Source organism: Marmota monax, unplaced genomic scaffold (genome assembly GCF_021218885.2).
Source record: "Marmota monax isolate L192 unplaced genomic scaffold, Marmota_monax_Labrador192_F-V1.1 WCK01_AAM20220418_F8-fsc00024, whole genome shotgun sequence".
In the NCBI taxonomy this organism is placed as follows: domain Eukaryota; kingdom Metazoa; phylum Chordata; class Mammalia; order Rodentia; family Sciuridae; genus Marmota; species Marmota monax.
Genome location: NW_026695224.1, coordinates 19568424 through 19581576, shown reverse-complemented (window position 1 = coordinate 19581576; position 13153 = coordinate 19568424). Strand labels below are relative to the sequence as shown.

The window sequence follows — 13153 nt, the reverse complement described above, 5'->3', positions numbered from 1 at the left end:
CAGGGGTGGGCTGGGGGATCCTGAACTCTCTCTGGCCACAAACTTGCCTGCCTGGCATAATCCCTCCTTTCTCCCTTCCCAATCCCAGCCCCGGGAGGTGGGTACTTTGTGCATGGGGGTCCTGTCCTCACATTTTCTGCCCCAGGCTTAGGCCTGCAAGCTCTGCTGAAGAAGACGACTGCAGAACAATCAGAAGAGGCTCTGCTACAGAAGGCAGAAGCTTTGGCGGAGGTAAGCACTCAGGGAAAGGGTCAGGCTGCAGAGGGGGCATCAGGTACCACCCCTTCTCCCCACCTCTGGACCCCTTCAACAAGGGGCGACACAGCAGGGCACCCCTCCCTACACTCCATTGCCATCTTGCACAGCTTAGAGCAAGTGAGGTGCCTGAACCTGCCTTCAGAAGTTTGCGCTCACTCTCCTGTTCCCTTACCAATGCAGATGCTAGACCCGCAGAACCGTGAGCTCCGTTCCCCGCGCCGCTGTGTAAGGCTGCACGAGTCCTGCCTGGGACAGCAGGTACCATGCTGTGACCCGTGCGCCACTTGCTACTGCCGCTTCTTCAATGCCTTCTGCTACTGCCGCAAGCTGGGTACGGCCACCAACCCCTGCAGCCGCACCTAACAGGCTAACGTTTCAGCAAACGGGCATACGAATAAAGGATGGGATCAATCCCAAAGCTGTGGTTATTTCGAACGTGGTCGTCGAGGCGGGGTTGGGTTCTTGAAGGGATGGGGGTGTCGCCAAGTCAAGAAACCACATACATGCTTACCCCAGGGCCTCGGCTATCCCATCATCTGAGCCACATGTACGCGTGCTTTTAGAGCACCAGGCACCTTTGCGGGAAGTAAAGGGGGCCTCAATACAGCCTTGGAAAATCTTCTACATCAAATGCGGGAAAAAGCTGGGCGCAGCCCAGCCCAGCACGGGGGCTGTAACTCCCAGGTAGAGAATAAGCCTGAGTCCAGGACCCACTTGCGGCTAAGTGTGACCTTCTGCAAAGCCAGCCCCCACCGGACCTCTTTTCCCCTGGTTTAGACTCAACAGTGTGGAACCTTTACAATAAGAATCATCTCCCGCTCTCACTTTTACCCAGCCGGCTTCTGCAGTACCTGGTGCACCTAACCGCGGGAAGAGAGCCCCCACCGAATCCTGCGGCCACGGGCGCCACCATGCGGTGGTTCTCGGACATTCAAGTAGCTCTCAGGCCATTGGTGGGGGGAGGGGGGGAAGCCCATCTCCCTTCAGTGCGCAAGCGCCCAGAAGGCCGCCTGCAGTTCACACTTGCGCTGCGCTTGCTCAGGAAACCACCCGGAAGCCGTGCGCCGCTCAGAGTCCTGCCCTATTGTGGTCACGTGAGGTCCTTGCACGTCACCTGACGCTCTTGACAGCCCTTTGCGGGCGCCGCGTCAGCTGATCTTGTAGTTGCGTTGTGTGCCGGCCGGTCGGGGCTCTCTGGTCCCGCCGACCCCGCTGCAGCCATGTCGTTCTTCCCGGAGCTTTACTTCAACGTGGATAATGGCTACTTGGAAGGACTGGTGCGCGGCCTGAAGGCCGGGGTGCTCAGCCAGGCGGACTACCTCAACCTGGTGCAGTGCGAGACGCTCGAGGGTGAGCCGCGGGCCCAAGCCGTGAGGCCTTGAAAGGCCAGGCTGGAGGCCGCCCTGGGCCGGGAAACCGGAAGCAGGGGGAGGGGGTCTTTCTGGGAATCCGGGAGTCGATGGCGGGCGGGAGAGAAGGGGATCTGCCTATAGCTGCGGCTTGGCGTGGGCCTGGACATAAACAAGGCTTTGAGGACTGCAATGGTTCGCATCTGCTTGGACTGGCTCTTCCCGGATTGTGCTGGTCATTTAGTAACTGGGGGTCTCAGGAGTGGTTGGGTCTTGCAAGGTATAAGCATCTTCATGGTGACGTAGCCAGAGAGCTGTCCTGTGGCAACGTTTAGGGAAGCTAAGCGGAAAATCCTCCCCACTCCCAAGGCTTTTGAAATCATCGTGTGTTGGCATTCGCCTGCCTGGGGATTGCTGAGCCAGTTTAGCGAGAAGTTCTTTTGAACTCTGAACCGCCGGCTGCGCAGTATCTCCTAAAGAAAGTGTTTGGGAAAACAAGGGGTGGCCCTGCAAATCTGGAAGTTCATACACAAGTATTCGTCTAAAAATCCCCCTCAGCAAGGGTGGGGGACGGGTGTCGGGACAGGGTTTCTTACACAAGAGTAGTCAGAAGCTGGGTTCCCCTTTCTTTCATCTCACTGCTCCAAAGTGAGAATGGTTTCCTCGTGTGCAGCTGCAACAGATGTCCTAATTCCAGGTCCCTCACCTCCCCCAGATGGTAGTAAAGGGCAGGAATGTGTGTTCCCACCCCTGTCCCCCTAGTGATACCTTTAAGCAGAGGTGCTTATAGCTGAAGGAGGAAGATGGCCAGATGACTCACCCACTGTAGAAAATGATCTCATCAAAAATTTTTGAGGTTAAAAGTGAGCTCAGTTATTATTTAACTTACAAACTAGACGAGTCAAGTGAAAATAAGTACTATTAAGATATAAAACCGACTGAAGTTAAAGTATAATAATTGTAGTTTTTAATATTTTAACATAAAACTTCAATAAAAGTTTACTTATGTGAGTGGAGTTGGTAATGAGGGGAGGGGTGGGGACATGGCTCAGTGGTAGAGTGTTTGCCTGCTGTGCCTGAAGCCCTGGGTTCAGCCCCCAGCCCTGGGGAGAAAAAGTTCCTAGGGAATGAGGGGAGAACACTTCAGGATGCTGGGCTCAAGGAGCCCCGCCAGCAACCTGAATTCATTGTGGGAAGAGGAGAAACAGAGCGAGGCTGCCTGGGACAGGGCATAACACCTAGTTGGCAATTAATATGAGTTTTGTGGACTGGGACTGGAGGAAGATATTTGCTTAAATCTAAAGGTTAATAGCGTTGATCATCACCTAGCATTCAATTGCTTTGTTTCTCTTTCATCTTTTCTTACTCCTGCTGCTGCCTCCCCCTCCCCTGCACATCTTCTAGGACCATAGGATTCCCATCTTCCCACCATCCTCCATAATCCTCCATAAATATACTAAGCCATTCTTCCTGCAACACTCTCAGCACGTGGCCCATCTGAACATTTAATATGGCATTTAGGGATCCCTTGTTTTGTCACACAAGCCATCTCCCCCAGGACTTGGTGTGGTGGGATTCTGGAGTCAGGCAAACTTGGGTTTGAATTCCAACCTTGCCAGTTACTGGATTATTTAACATCTCTGGGCCTTGGTTTCTTCAAGTGTATATTAGCAGCATCTATCTCATAAAGAGTGGGAGATGTCAACAAGCTACTGTGTGTAAAACATGTAACCCAGCACCAAAAACACAGAAAGCTCCAAGGACAAAGTGAGCACTCAGTAAATGTTTGCTTGTGTTTTCCATATTATTTTGCCTTTTGCTCCGTTTGCTTCCTTCTTGTTTCCATGAAGGACAGCCCCAATATCACCTCATCTTAGAAACTCTCATTGGCCAGGCTAGGCTAGAATGTTGTTCCCTCCACTCATTCACAAGTCCTATGGCATTTGGCAGTGCTACTTTTCTAGAAGTTCTTGACATAGAGTTTGGGGTTCTTGGGATTTTGTATATTGGGGATGCTCAGGACTTTTCAAGGCTGAGGTTAACTAGAAGCAAGGAGTGACCATAAATTTTATTTGTCTCCAACAGAAAGGCCTTTTCTGCTTCAGAAGATGATACCAAAGGCCTGGCCTCTAGGCTCTGTTGCTGGATATTTTTGCTTCCCCATCCCTGTGAGAAGAGGGAGAGAAGCTGGAAAGGAAGGCTGTAGTCTCTAACGAGAATTTAGGTGTGCGCCAGGGGATGAAGTTTCCAAGGAACATGTTTCAGGTGTTGGACAGTTCTCAGAAGGTGTAGGGCATTTGGCAAGGGGTGTTTATTTGTTTTGTAAGGCAGGGCAAATATAGTATCCTGGCCTTCTCTGGGTTCCATTCTAGCAGGGCATCTTCTGGCTGACAGCTGCCTCCTTCTCTCTTAGGACCCCAGAAACCTATGCATCCTCCATTATGCATGTTGCCTGATTGTCTATTCTCAGAAATAGGAGAAAGACCCAAGAGAGGTCATTTTCCTTGGATAAACTGAGGGGACAGAGACGGGTGGTTAGAAAAGCTCTTTATGGCTCTTAGATTTTCTGAATGTGTTAGATATCTCCTAGAGGCTGGATCCTGTCCTAGGAACAGGAGGAAGCAGAGGCAGATCAGAGATTATGAGGAAAAATTATACAGTATTACTTTGTTTTCATTCATTCAGGTACTGAGCACCTGTTTTATGCCAGGCATTCCAATAGGGGTTGAGATCCTTTGCTGAATGATTTTCTCTTGAGCTTCATAGTCTGGAAGTAGACATCTGCAGGGCAGGGGAAGACCTTAAGAAATCAGTGTAGTGTAGTGGTTACAGAGGCGGGATTGCTAGTTACCTCATTGCCCCCATGGCCATAAGTAAGGTATGTAACCTTTTTGTCTTGATTTTCATCATCTCTAAATTTATAGTAATAATAGCACCTACCTCATGGGGTGGTTATCACTTAAGCAAGATAATCTCCATTAAATTGCTGATTAGTCCATTTTTGTTGTAGCTAATAATACAATACCACATGCTGGGTGAGTTATATAGAAAGGAACTTTATTTGGGCTTATAGTTCCTGGAGGTACAAGTTTGAGGACCACCCCATCAGAGTCTGAGGTGGTGCTGGGCATTACATGGCAAGAGATAGGAGCACATGTGTGTATGTATGACTTCTGTTTTCTTTCTTTGTTGGAACTAGGGATTGATTCCAGGGTGCTTTACCACTGAGCAACATCCCCAGCTCTTTTTCATTTTTTATTTTGAGACAGGGCCTCTCTAAATTGCTAAGGTGAGCCTTGAATCTGCAGTCCTCTTTCTTCAGCCTCCCAAGTCACTGATTACAGGTGTGCAACATCACACCTCTCCCTTTTCTTGTAAAACCACCAGGATTCAATCTTGGGTGCTCCACCCTGATGACTTGATTCCTAATCACTTTCCTGAGGTTCCACCCTCTAAGCACTGTTGTCAGATTAAGTTTCCATGCTCTTAATATCTTACAATGGGGATTAAATAACACATGAAGCCTTGAGGGACATTCAAACTATATCCAAACCATAGCAAATGCTTAACATGAACTTGGGTCATGGTAAAGTGTTGGTGTGTTAGCCCCTAATTTTGTTGTTGTTGTTAAGTAAGAAAAAAAGATCAAATATAATTTACAATGAAGAAGTGATAGGGAATCTTCTTTTGACAGCATGGCTGGTTAAAGTTCTGCTGAGATGTGAAGAATTAGGAGCCAGTCATGTAGACAGCTAGGGGGAAAATCATTTCAGACAGAGAGATCAGCAAGTGAATGTAGAAATAGCCAGGCCATTCATAGGGACCAATAGGAGACCCCAGTGGCAGGTTGTTGGGAACTAGAGTATTATAACTCTTCTTGGAATCCAGATTTAAAAAAAAAAAATCAGTCTGAACCCAGGTGAGGAAATCTCTGGCTCCTTAGGACTGGGTATGAGGGCAGAAATAGTGAGGGTAAAGAATATCAGCTTCCACAGAGGCCTGTGGAATTTGTTGGATGTGTCTAAGTGAATGTGTTTCAGACCAGAGGAGCAAATGTAATGCAACTTCCATGTTCAAATGTGTGCTTGCTTGTTCAAGAAACACTTCCTGGAGGCCTACTTTGCCTAGCCTACTGGGCCTCATACCAAAGCTAGGCAGGTATTTTGGACATTACCACAATTCTGAGCCTGAATTCTCAGCTACCCTGAGCTCAATCTAATGGCGTTGTTACTAAATTTGCTTGATTAAAGTTGTTAAATTCAGAGGTAGATCAGGCTCCAGCCCCACCCTCCAGAATTTATTTTTCCTTTGTATTTTCTTTAAAACTTTTTTTAATGGATATCTACCAAACATACACAAATTTTTTAATATTTTTATTTTTTAGTTATAGGTGGACACAATATCTTTATTTTATTTCCATGTGGTGCTGAGGATCGAACCCAGTGCCTCACGCATGGTAGGTGAGCACTCTACCTCTGAGCCACAACCTCAGCTCCAAACATACTCAAATTAAAAGGAATAATATAATGAGTATATAAAAATAATCAATTATCAGGCTGGGACTGTAGCTCAGTGGCAGAGAGCTTGCCTAGCATGTGTGAAGCACTAGGTTCGATCCGTAGCACCGCATAAAAATAAATAAAATAAAGGCATGCTGTCAACACATAACTACAAAAAAAATTTTTTAAATAAATTATAATTTTTGTTGATACAGTAATTATCAATTTTGTTTCAAGAATAGTTCCCCTTGGGTTAGGAGTGTAACAGTGGTAGAACACTTGTCTAGCATCCCCAAGGCCCCAGATTCAATCCCCAGCACTATTTCAATCAATCAATCCATCAATCAATCTCTACATATCCCCTGATTCCCAAATTGTTTTGAAGTAAATCTCAGAAAACATTATTTCAGCTGTATGTATTTCAGCAACTCAAAAAAAAGGTAATGACTACTTTAAAAAAAATAATCACAATATTATTATTCTACCTTATTTTAAAAAACAGCCCTCAAAAGTTTTTAATAAGATTTATTTGTTTCAATCAGGATCTAAATATGACCTATACATTTCAATTGATTGATGCTCTCAGTTATTTTAATACATAGGCTCTCTAAAATAGTTATTTATTTAGTTATTGAAGAAGTTGAAACACTTGATAGATAATAGATTAATAATAGATCATAGGTTTTCCATCCATCTCAATTTTGCTGATTATATCCCTGCTGTATAGTTTAACATGTTCCTCTGTCCCTTTTTTATCTCCCTCCCGACTTTTTTTTTTTTTTTCCTGCTAGGGATTTAACCCATACCTCCTGCAAAGCAGGAGCTCTACTACTTAGCTACATTCCCAGCCCGTTCCCTTGTTTTTTATGTAAGTTAGTATTTATTTATTCATTTTATTATTTAAAAAATATTTTTAGTTGTGGATGGAGAAATAACTTTATTTTGTTTATTTTTATGTGGTGCTGAGGATCGAACCCAGGGCCCTGCACATGCTAGGCAAGCGCTCTACCGCTGAGCCACAACCTCAGCCCCTGTAAATTAGTATTTAGATGTAGAGACATGATTAAATTCTGGCTTGATTCATGTTTTTAAAAATGCTTAATAGGTGATGTTTGTACTTCCATTGGGAGGCACCTGATATCTAGTTCTTTTTCTGACATGAGGAATCATTGACATTTATTGACTAGAACCATTTTTTCTTTAGGGTTTTCAAAATGGTGATACTCTAATTCTGTATCCTCCTGCAATTGCTAACTTGAATACTTGTACCCCTGGAAACTTCCAGTAATCAACTACTTGATTATCCTGAAATATAGTCTATGTAGGAAAGTTTAGGATAATTTCTTAGTTCTTTCCAGTAATTAAGTTTTTTAAAAATTATGAGCTGGTTCTCTAACATGACTAATGTTGGATGACTAAAAAGTTTATTTGTTTAGTATCATAATTCATTAATGGGCTTTAATGTATTTCTTACATTTCAGTCAGTTAACCTTACTGATTCTTAGATTAACTCTTGCCAATTGAGACTTATTCAGTTGGCTGCCAAGTCTTTTTTTTAGTTGTTGGTAGACCTTTATTTTATTTATTTTTATGTGGTGCTGAGGATTGAACCCAGTGTCTCACACATGCTAGGCAAGTGCTTGATCACTGTGCTTAAACCCCAACCCAAACTGCCAAGCCTTTTTGACACAACCCCTTAGCCTTTGAGAGTTTTCTTTCACTGTCTAGGGTGCCAGTATCTTCTAAACCTATGATGAACATTTCCTGACCCACACTTAGGGTCATTTCTCTCAAGAAATCTGGTTCTTTACATTGAAAGATGATATGTAGGGGGCCATAATCTGAGTCCCAGAGGTTCTCATTGCTACTGGGTTGGTCATTGTTCTGGGTTTTTCTTTATGTATACTTTAGTTCTCCTTTTACTCAGAAACTTAGAAAATACAGAAAAGCAAATGGCTTGCTAGACTATGCAGCTGCATGCAGCTGACAAGTACAAGAATGCCAGTTTCCTAATTAGAATAGGACTTTTACCTGAAACTTGGCTCAGTCAGGACATCTCCCTCCTGTTCTAAAGAAATATCATTAATTCTTAAGAGGAGTCCTGTGATGATCTTCTATGTGAGTTAGATGGTCCCCTGAGAATTATTTTTCACTGTCAATGAGTTAGACACTCCAGGACTATGGTTGAAGCACACATGTATGATGTGTTGACCATCTTCCGGAACACTTTTACCCCCCTCCTCTGATTCACTTATCTTCTGTTCATCATAGCATCTACTTCTGCATTTCAAGATAGATAGACAGATAGATAGATAGATAGAGGATTTCTCTTAAGATGTTTGTGAAGTGCCAGCACAGACCTGGGTACTGATTAAAGTCAGAAAAGTCAGCTACTCCTACTGTGGTCATTTCTTCTTGTCACTTCCAGAAGGTAGGTGCCATGGTAGACCTTGAGTGGTGTGTTAATCAGTTTTTTGTCATAATGACACGAACAAAGATGAAAAGATTTAGTTTCGCTTAGTATGTTTCAGAGGTTTCAGTCCAAGGCAGAAACTTGACGGCAGAAGGGCCTGGCAAAGCAAATTTGCTCAGCTCATAATAGGAAGGAAGGGAGGACAGAAGAGAGAGACAAGGAAGAAGATAAACTCTTCCATGGCATGCCCCCAATGACCTACTTCCTCCAATTAGGTCCCACCTCCTAGAAGTCCATTCAGCCATCAATGGATTATTTCACTCAAGAAATTAGAGCCCTCATGATCCAGTCATTCCCCAAAAGCCCCATCTCTGAACACTTGAGATTGTAGATGTATTGTGGATGCAAACCATAGCAAGTGGGTAATGTAAATATGCTACAGTCGCCTTGCTTAGGGCAAGTGTGACTGTCTAATGAATAGAGCAGTGGCCATCAAAACAGCACTGAATGCAACGTAGGTACAGGTTCCTTTGGTGGGTGACAGTTACAGACTGTGAGGTTTCTTTTTTTTAATATATTTTTTTTAGTTTTTGATAGACCTTTATTTTATTTATTTATATGCGGTGCTGAGAATCAAATCCAGTGCCTCCACATGCCAGGCAAGTGTGCTACTGCTGAGCCATAGCCCCAGCCCTATGAGGTTTCTTTTTGGGGTGATAAAAATGTTCTCCCATTGATCATGGTGATGGTTGCCCAACTGAATTATACTGAAAACTGTGAATTGTGCACTTTAGATGGGCAAAATTGTATGGCTAATGAATCATTTCTCAGTAAAGCTGTTACCAAAAAATCAGCCAAGCTAAGAAAGTGGGAAGATTATCCTAGGGAGAAGGAATGGCATTAGTAGTCTCAGAACAAAACTGCGGAGGATCAGAAGAGCTTTGGTAACTGGAAGGAATTGAACATGTCAAGGATGTACACATGCATGGCACATCCTTGACATTCTCTTGATAGTTGCATGTCCTGTAGAAACCCATTGGTTTCCTTGAAAGGATGTACAGTTTAGAAGGGATGAGGACTATGGTTAAAAAAAAAGAAGGGGGAAGATTTCTAGGTTAGATCAGGGTCAATGTGTGGGAAATATCTTAAAAGTTGTTACACGTGGTCTTGTGTGAAAATATTTTGTGTGTTTCATTTTGTTTATCAAAAGAGACTATGTTGGGGCTGGGGTTGTGGCTCACTGGTAGAGTGCTTGCCTTGTACATGTGAGGCACTGGGTTCGATCCTCAGCACTACATAAAAAAATGAATAAATAAAATAAAGATATTGTATCCATCTACAACTAAAAAAAATTCTTTAAAAATAAAAAAGGAGATTATGTTGAATTGATGGAAAAAAGATAATCTTGGATAGCAAATATGAACTTAGCTCAGTCCTAAACTCCACAGAGTCAGATGTGATCCAAAGACGTCACAGTCCTGACAGTTATTGAATTGACCACAAGAAAGAGAGGCACTCAGGAGGCATTGGAAAAAGCATATATAGAAAGCAATAACCAAAGGAGAGTTTGCACTGTAAAAGAAAGGGAATAAACACAAGTCTTTGAGCTGTAAGAGCTGGGCCCCACACCCACCCGAAGTTTTCTCCCAGTTTGTAAGGATCTGTGTTGTCCTGGCTGCCCTGGACAGTGATACCAGTACATAAAGAGACCCCAGTGCCCAATTGTCAAGGAAATGGCATGGATTATTAGTGGTGTCGATAGCACCCTGCTGGCTTGATTACTGTCCTCCAGCTTGCTGCTGCTGCCGCCCAAGAGGATAAAGCCTCCAGAGTGAGGATAGAAGATGGGGAGAGGCAAGAGGGAGGTTTGGCATCTGACTGCTATAAGCCAGCTTGGACTTGATCCCTCAGTGGATGAAGCATAGGGAAGTGGAGGGGATGGGTGGTGGAGGTGTGATGCAATTAGAAACGTGCACTGAAGCTCTGGAGGATTGATTCAGGAGGAGCCAGACTGGAGGCTGGGCTCTTGCTGATGCCTCTTTCAGCTCTCTAGGTGTCAGAACATGGGCTGGACCAGGGCAAGAGTGGTTGACGTGCATAAAGGACTGGATCAGAGATGAAACCCACAATATGGGGCTAGTTTTTATTATATATAGGGGTTAGAGGTGTTAGAAGTCAAGTTTTAATTTTTTTAATATATATATATATTTAGTTGTAGGTAGACACAGTACCTTTATTTTATTTTTATGTAGTGCTAAGGATCGAACCCAGTGCCTCACACATGCTAGGCGAGCATTCTACCACTGAGCCTCAATCCCAGCCCCAGAAGTCAAATTTTTTACTTCATAAAATACTGGGTAGTTGCTGGAGCCATTTTGAGATAGGAATCCTGAGGGAGAAGAAGGTTAGGGCATGGATGGGGTGGTAGGAGAGGAGGTACTGTGTGTCAGATGTCTGAGGGAGGAGTCCATCAAGCTGGTGGCCATGTGGGGAAGTAACACTAAAGATACCAATCTGAAAGTCACACTCTGACTGGTGGCAGTTAGACCCACGCCTGGCCATCTGTTGGTTTGCAGCCAGGGCAGGCGTGCCTTAGAAGCTAAGACCTCAGAAGCTATGACCTTAGAAGCTACCCGCAAATCTTGCCAGGCAGCTAGAGAGCAGCTTTAACTTCAGGCCAAGTGGATACAAGTGTGGCCTAACAAGGACACCTGGCATGGGGCCTAATTTGGCAAGTGGAACAGTGAGAGCAACATCCAGGGATTTCCATCCAGGTTCCTGCTGTTTGTATCTGCATAATTGGGATATGTTGATGTTTTCCTTCTGTTTTCTCTCTTTCTTTATTCTTTTCTTTTTTTTTGGTGGGGATGGCAGTGTACTGAGGATTGAATCCAGAGGTACTTTACCACTGAGCCACAAGCCTAGCCCTTTTTATTTTTTATTTTGAGATAGGGTCTCACTAAGTTGATCAGGGCGTCACTAAATTGTTGAGGCTGATCTTGAATTTGGGATCCTCCTGCCTTGGCCGCCTGGTCTCTGGGATTACACACATGTGCCCTTATACTTGGTTCTTGTTTTCTTTTTTAAATTTCAAAAAATTAAGTTGGTAGAAGGAGGACTTGTTGTAGATCCTTTGAGGGGCAAATTTTCACCCCCTAGTTAAAACACTGTGCACTGTAGATTAGCATAGGATAGCATATACAGAGGTGATCACACCAGCCTTATTGGTAATAGCAAACTACTAGAACCAATGGCATATCCACTGATGTGGTTAAGGTATGGTTAAATAAACCATGGTGTATTCTTACAGTGGAATACTAGCTAGTGTTCAAAAGCATGAAGTTCCATATGGGATTATTTAGAAATATTAGGTGAAAAATTGGGAAGCATTGTGTATAATATCCCATTTTAGTAGAATACTAGGTGGCATGCACAGAGATGTATAGGCACCAAATTGTCCTGAGTAACAACCTGGACAACATAAATTTATGTTTTCTTCCATTGTTCGAATGTATTGGAGTGAACAAATATTACTTTTAAAATTTAACACATCTGATGAAGGTATTTAAGGAAAATTAGAAAAATATAAGCCATCAAGGAGAAGTACCCACACCCAGCACCCCTCCAAGCTGAGACCTGTGCTAGTTAGCTTGGGGCATTCATCTTACAAATTTTTTACTTAGAGTCTTGTAGGGCTGGTCTGAGTCTTAGGGAGCCCCCATCAATCCCCCTTTCTTATATACCTGAAGATACAGAGTCCAGTGGGTAATTGAGGGCCTACAGGGTTGGACTTGTTTCCCATACTAGAGTCCCAGGATCCCTGACCAGGTACAGAATGGGCAGGTCCCTTTACCTTCCCATTTTTATCTTTTTCCTTTGCCTCTCCCCACCTCTACTCCCACTTTCCCTTCACTGATTGCATCTTGCATTGGTATATACTTTTACCTGATTTTATCTGGGAAGCTATTTATGGTCAAGTCAGTAACAATCTTCACAGGAACAGAGAACCCTATTTCATAAGCCCTGCCCCAGGGGGTCATGTCAGAACTTGCTCTGGTGAGTGATAATACACACTTTTTTTTTTTTTTAATTTTTTTTTTTTAAGAGAGAGGAGAGAGAGAGAGAGAGAGAGGAGAGAATTTTTTATTTAATATTTATTTTTTAGTTTTTGGCGGACACAACATCTTTGTTTGTATGTGGTGCTGAGGATCGAACCCGGGCCGCACGCATACCAGGCGAGCGCGCTACCGCTTGAGCCACATCCCCAGCCCCCCGATAATACACACTTTTTCTTTGGTTGATTCAGCAATTTCTTGGGCCTGATTTCTGAGGTGGAGTCAGTGCTTGAATCCATGTCTTGGGCCATTTTTTAAAAAAATATTTTTATTTGTTGTTTTAGTTATTTTATTTATTTATATTCAGTGCTGAGAATTGAACCCAGTCCTCACCCATGCTAGGCAAGTGTTCTACCACTGAGCCACAACCCAGCCCCTGTTTTGGGCCTTTGAGGTAACCTTAGAAAATAGGCAAATGTCACCTATCCCTTGAAGAATACATTTTCAGAGAGCAGAAAGGGAAATACCTCAACTTCTTATTTTAAACATTTTGTATAAAACACTTCTGATGTATTAGTC

At 43.7% G+C, this 13153-nt stretch overlaps 2 protein-coding genes across 2 annotated transcripts in view; both read left to right on the top strand.

The window, feature by feature from the left end:
- The window catches only part of Agrp (agouti related neuropeptide), a 54603-nt gene extending 53933 nt beyond the window's left edge, over positions 1 to 670 (top strand). The window contains exons 8-9 of the mRNA XM_058575984.1: positions 146 to 231; positions 439 to 670. Coding sequence (XP_058431967.1) covers positions 146 to 231; positions 439 to 621 — 269 coding nt within the window. The 3' untranslated portion in view covers positions 622 to 670. The remainder of the gene's footprint in view (positions 1 to 145; positions 232 to 438) is intronic.
- Positions 671 to 1374: 704 nt separating this feature from the next.
- Positions 1375 to 13153, top strand: part of Atp6v0d1 (ATPase H+ transporting V0 subunit d1) — a 38371-nt gene continuing 26592 nt past the window's right edge. Inside the window, exon 1 of the mRNA XM_046434258.2 lies at positions 1375 to 1608. Coding sequence (XP_046290214.1) covers positions 1479 to 1608 — 130 coding nt within the window. The 5' untranslated portion in view covers positions 1375 to 1478. The remainder of the gene's footprint in view (positions 1609 to 13153) is intronic.